This window comes from Olea europaea, chromosome 10, assembly GCF_002742605.1.
Source record: "Olea europaea var. sylvestris chromosome 10, O_europaea_v1, whole genome shotgun sequence".
Classification (NCBI taxonomy): Eukaryota; Viridiplantae; Streptophyta; class Magnoliopsida; order Lamiales; family Oleaceae; genus Olea; species Olea europaea.
The window spans coordinates 7,104,622-7,110,695 of NC_036246.1; the positions used below are offsets into that span (position 1 = coordinate 7,104,622).

General features: G+C 35.1%; 2 protein-coding genes across 3 annotated transcripts in view; both read right to left on the reverse strand.

Annotated features, from left to right (window-relative positions):
* The window catches only part of LOC111400234 (anthocyanidin 3-O-glucosyltransferase 5-like), a 1,569-nt gene extending 909 nt beyond the window's left edge, over window positions 1–660 (reverse strand). The window contains exon 1 of the mRNA XM_023027661.1: window positions 23–660. Coding sequence (XP_022883429.1) covers window positions 23–660 — 638 coding nt within the window. The remainder of the gene's footprint in view (window positions 1–22) is intronic.
* A 1,467-nt stretch (window positions 661–2,127) lies between these two features.
* On the reverse strand, window positions 2,128–4,929 carry LOC111401065 (NEDD8-conjugating enzyme Ubc12-like). 2 transcript variants are annotated; one of them, XM_023028608.1, is made up of 6 exons: window positions 4,795–4,929; window positions 3,283–3,391; window positions 3,072–3,150; window positions 2,815–2,931; window positions 2,482–2,670; window positions 2,128–2,335 (listed from the first exon to the last, which is right to left on the reverse strand). In XM_023028608.1, exons 1-5 carry the CDS (start codon window positions 4,901–4,903, stop codon window positions 2,530–2,532), a joined length of 555 nt encoding a protein of 184 aa, XP_022884376.1. In that variant the 5' UTR covers window positions 4,904–4,929; the 3' UTR covers window positions 2,128–2,335; window positions 2,482–2,529. The 2 variants fall into 2 exon arrangements, with proteins under 2 accessions (XP_022884376.1, XP_022884375.1); XM_023028607.1 differs by lacking the exon at window positions 2,128–2,335 and having other exon boundaries at window positions 2,415–2,670.
* Window positions 4,930–6,074: the final 1,145 nt, after the last annotated feature.

Here is a 6,074-nt window from a genome sequence, read left to right on the forward strand (position 1 = left end):
TGTTGTAGAATCCAAATCTTGCCATGTATTCAGCAGGATCCCATCAAACTGTGGAATCCGAGTCCCCATGCTCACGTACTCATCATATTGTTGGTCGTTCCGGTCCAGCATGGGATCTACCACGTCCTCCGGTCGCACCAGTTTGCAACCTGGAATTTTCAGAAAATCTTCTTGATCAACATACTGTCCCTCGATTTCTTTATCAAGAACCGGACAGTATAAAGTGAGGGCAGTAAACCACGCTCCGGTGGGCACATACACATACTTCGCCATGTTGAATTCAGCCGCAATCGGAAGAGCTTCAGTGCCAAAATGATCCACGATAAGGGCATCGGGGCGGTGGTTCATGGCGGAGATGGTGGACCGGATTCCCGGCAGCGCCTCGCGTAGCATCATGCACAGTTGTGCCACTACTTTAGTGTCGGGTTTTATAAGACGTGAAATGTCAACAGGCGGAAGTTCAATTCTATCAACAAGGTTTTTCTCGGTGGGGATTTCGAGCAAATGGGACTCCGGCGGAGAATAAGAAGTTGTGACAGCAAGAACTGTGACTTTAACGCCGTGTTGGGTGGCTAGGCGGTTGGCCAGAAGCAGGACAGGGACGAGGTGTCCCATGCCGGGACTTACGAGAATAGCTACGTGGAGTTTTGAGCCGTCCATGAATTACACAGAGTGCAAGAAGCTCAGGATGAGACGGTGGAGATAAATGAAGCACGGGTGTAACAGTGGGCTGTCTAATCAAATAAAAAATATATTTGCGAATAAGTAATGCTAGGTGCCGTGCGTGCTGATTACCTATTTATATATAGCGGGTGTTTGAGAGTCATTTTTATATAAAAATATATTTTAAAATAATAATTTGATGGGAAGTGTGTGGTTAAAAAATAAGGAATTTTTTTTATTTATATGTAATATTATTTTAATAAAAAATGTGTAATTGAAAAGAAGAGTAGAAAAAGTCATTTTAAGAAAAATAGGCACCAAACTGGGCATAGCATTAAACTGCTTTAACAAAAGAAAGAACAAAAAATGCCAGCCTACAAATTCCTGGATATATAGGGATGGTCTACTGTGACGGGCTGTCACGGGCCCGTTTGGTTAGAATTATTCTTATGTATAATTTAGTGATTAACATTATAAATAAATTTTATGTTTTAGCCCACACGAAATTACAATCAAATTTTTATTAAATTATAATAGAAATTGATAAAATATTTGATTAAAAATAATGGGTTACGTAAAATATGTGATTAAAATTAATTGTTAACTTTAATTTAAATTAAAATCATCAATCAAGGACTTAATATCTTCAATCACTTAATTATCATCTCGATTGGTTCTTAACACCTGTTGTAACCTATTATAAATATTAGGGATGCCAATACACCCATCTAGATCACATCCATCCACTTGGATGGATTATTTTCAACAACGAAGCTAAATACCAGTTAGACTACGTAGAAACAACATTACTCTTTTGAAATAAATTATTTAGGATCAGTGTACTTAACACCATCTATATCACATTTCCTCCATTTTCTACAAGTGATAATCAATTGTAATTTTTTTTTATTTTAATTGATTTAAATTTCATCGTCATCTAAACTGGTGCTAATCCCTGTGCTAGATAATATATCATAATTTCATACTTGATAGTAGATCAAAGTTAGAAGTGACCAAATTTTTTTAGTCCGTGGACTTTTAGAGGCACACCAGACCATGACATAGATAGACCTCATCTTCTAGAAAAATGAAGATAATTCGCAGCCGAAATCGCTGATAATATTTGTCAGCTTGCCTATCCCATAATCCATTTGTATTAATTTAGAGATTTCGTGACCAAATTTGCCACGCTATTTGACCGACTTTAAAACAGAAACAAATTATTGCAAGATTATAATATTTTAATTGAACTTTTAAATTAATTAATTTTGAACACAACAATTATTGGAGTGATAATTGCGAAGGGACACACGTTCAATTCAAAGATGGCTCGACTGATTCATAGTTTTCTATTCGCAGTTGATCTAACGCATCACAGCAACATTTCTGACCCCAATTAAGGCTGTCGTTTGCTCCCTCTTTAACGATTTAAGGTTTTCATGAAAGATAGTTCAACACGGTACCAAAACAAAAAATGAAAGATACTAAATATTTATGCATATGACCACAATTTTGAGAAGTCGAAATTCTTGTAGAAAAAATTACTAATATGTTAACCAAGTCTGTGGACCCACCTTCAGGGTCCGGTCAGGCCTTCACGTTGTGTCAAGAAGGCTCGTTTCGGCTTATGCTGCAGTCGCTGTACTGGAATTTTGTGCAAGACCAAAGAATACTAGAATAGCCAGCAAAGATGAAACAAATTTTATCAACCGATGAATGTAAAACTAGAAGCAAATCTTAGACCAAGCTGGTAAGTCATAGCAAATATCTTGCATAATGAAATGGTCGAAAGATGACAGTGAAATTTACTATGAGCACCTTCAAATGTTATGATATGATGACAATCGACAGTCATTGCATGATGAGCTAAAACATACACGGTGGAAAGTAAGTCTGCCCCACATATCCACCCACCATAGCCTTTCGTACATTTAACTGAAACATCTTTGGATTCTCTCTCAGCACCGCTGCTGCATCGTGATTCAGAGGATCCTCGTAATTTGGCTCCTGCATATAAATACCAAAACTTTGCAAGGTTTATTGCATGAAGATTCAGAAACATCCATCACAATACACATATAACCAGAATATTATTCGGTAAATGAGTTAAAGTTTAACAACAATCTACTTGTGGGAAAACCAAATTCATACGGTGAAAAGGTGGTACAATCCGTAGATAACAGTGTTAACGTTCAGGACAGGTTTCCAATCTTCACGGAGTATATTGAGGCAGACATTCCCCTCCAAGTCAATATTAGGATGATAGACCTGCATATTGCGTGAAACATATATAAGAAATAGTTGCACCAAATGCCACACTTCCGTAATAGAAAATATTTCTTTTCCTTAATTCATGTTATTATCATTTTCCACATTTTCAACACGTACGTGAGAGAGAGTGTCATTACCTTGGTCATGCACTTGACTTTTGGGGGTTCATGCGGATAGATAGGGGAAACTTGGAAAGAAAAAAAAAATTCACCCCCCCTGCCAACGTAGAAGATATGTCAAGATAACTAAATAACAAGGTTAAACAAGATAATAAACCAGATACAATCTCTACAGTCAATCTTAAGTACTGCCGACAATAACAAGTTTTACCTATGAGCGATTACTTACAAGTAATATCCTTCATCTAGTCGAACAGTGATTCCAAAGTTCATCAGGTCATCCTTGCCATTAGGGAAAGAGATAGTACATGTCTTAGGTAGGTTCAACTCACTAATATCTGCAAGGTTGAATTTTGAAGATTAAACTCTACATTAACAATATAAACAGTACTCAATAGCAATCCGAAAATGATTCTTGAACACCTAACGACCTACACAATTAAGCCCCCCGTTTGGCCCTCATTAATTTTCATTCCATTACATTTCATTTCTCTCTCTCCTATTTTCAACCACACAATCTTCCATAAAATAGTAATGGGTCACATGAAATGTGGATAATAATGGGTAGTAATTATGAATTGTGATTTGTGCGGTAGAAACTGATTTTTTATATCTAAATGGAAGCTTAATTTTATCACTTACCGAACATGTACAAAATCAAAGTGGAATTATCATGTTGTGTTTCTGTGCTTAACATGCTCAATCATTCTTGAATGTGCCTTGATTCAAAAACCTGGACCAATGAATGGTCATACTTTGCAAGGGAAAACCCATGTAAGTTGGGATAGGGTAATCCATGGTTCGAGCCAAGAGACACTAACCAAAAAAAAAAAAAAAAAAAAAAAAAAAAGAAAAAAAAAAGCAATGTGTTAAAGAAGAAAACGTTACAGATCCCATTTTGTCTGGCTCCTCACACTACTCTTGTTCCATGTTGCAAGATAAGGTTCGAGGTTCTAGGGGATTCTAAGATTTACCAAAAGACAAATGTGCAAATAACCTATAATGAATGCCAGAGAATAACTACATGATAAATACAAATACACACACTTTCTCTAATTAACTATCAGCAGGCAAGCAATACTTTATGCTCCTTTAAACTGGAAGATAATAGTACAAGATGATCAAAGCATTTCCAATTGATACCTATGCGAATTATACTAGATTCCATAACTCACACAATTGAAGGCCTTCCTACTAAACAGTGTGCATAGATGGCCAGAAGAAAGTGTTGCAGCTATTAATCACCAGATTATTCTGACATCTTTGATCAAAAATTGCCAGTAGTCAAGGTTTCAAAATCCAATTTTCCAATTTCATACACCCACACCCCTTTCAAACCAACTCCAATTCTAATTCAGCCATATCAATGAAATCTACGATATGATTTCGTTATTGAGTGACAATGTAGGTAATTGTTTTTGTCCCCTAGATAGTGGCAAAGCCAGGACTTGTATTAAGTTTTCTTTTTTTCTTTTTTGTTTTGGGTTGGGGGGAGAACTTCACCACGAATTTTATTTTTTATTTATTTATTATTATTTTTTTAATATGGGTTTTCATACTTTTTAAAGTTTACATGAATATGTAAAAAAGTACCATCAACGCATTGATATGCACTTATCCGAAAGATTGATGATGGTGCCCTCTTAAGAGTTGACAATCCCAGAAGTGGCTTCAGCAATGAATCAGAAGAAAATCTGAATTTCAAGAAAATAAACAATTCTCACAAATGGTTTCAGCAAACCTTTATGAAGACGTAGCTCCCCAGCACTTTGCTTTTTCACATGACCCTTCCCATTGGCATTTTCAGCGAGTTCCCTTTGCTTCTCCTTCACTTTGAACAACTTAATCATGGTTCCTGAAATTACAAAGTAATAAATAATAAAAACAAGTTACCAGCTATTTTCTGAAAATTGTGTGTGATAACATTAAGGATAGAGAAGAATCCTTTCTCAGACATGAAGTACAGGAAAATATTTGAGAAAAAAATAAATTTTTTTGCATAAAATACATCAATTTCTTTTCATGACCTCATATGCTTATTGTTATAGACTAACAGTGAATTAAGAAAAGAAATTAAATCTTCTAATAAATCTAATTGTCAATATCATGCATCCTCTGCAAAGATACACAAGAAGGCAGAATTTTGTGATTAATCCACTCCATTAAAACCCTGAGGAAAAAATGATTCTAACACTGTAATATAAGTCTATAATACTGTTAGCCTGCTGTCCATGAAGGGCACCTATCTCTTTGCATTTGATCACATCAATAACTCTATTTCCTATACTAAACCAATTAGATAGAATACATTATCAAAAGACTCAGAACAACTAAGTATTCAAAACTGTTAAATGTGGATATGAACAGAATTTTATGACGGAATACGAATATTCCGTTAGTCTGACGTCGCCATAGTTCAACGTATTCCTCTCGACTTCCATAACTTTCCTCCGTTATTTTTCTTTGACATTTGGTAACGGTGTTTCGTGCGTCGTATTGTATTCACAGAAAAGGGAATGGTATGGTAAGTTTCACGTTGAATGGTTACTATTGTCTTGTCTTTCGAGTAATCTCGAAAAAGAATAAGATAGTACGTAATCTTCTATTTTAAGGAAGTAAGTCGCGTGCGTCGTTGCCTTCTAATCTTATTTTACGTAAAAGATGAAGATGCAATTGCAATAATAGAATAATTGTTCCATGATCATACATGTGAATATTGAAGCATCAAAGTGTGGTACCATTTGTTACAACATCTAGATTAATTATTGCTATACGAAAATAATTATTCAACAAATGTGAAAGAAAGAAAGAAAGAAAGAAAGAGAACGCTAAAAAATTGCGAGGTGTAGTAATTCTTAAATACTTAGATTCCCAAGCATGCACCACAAGTCAGTCCACGATTTTAAATGAGAACGTTTTGGACTTAATAGCAAAAGTTACAAAATTACCAGTTATTTGGGAATCTTAAAGGAAGAACTCTTATATATATATATATATATATATATATATATATATATATAT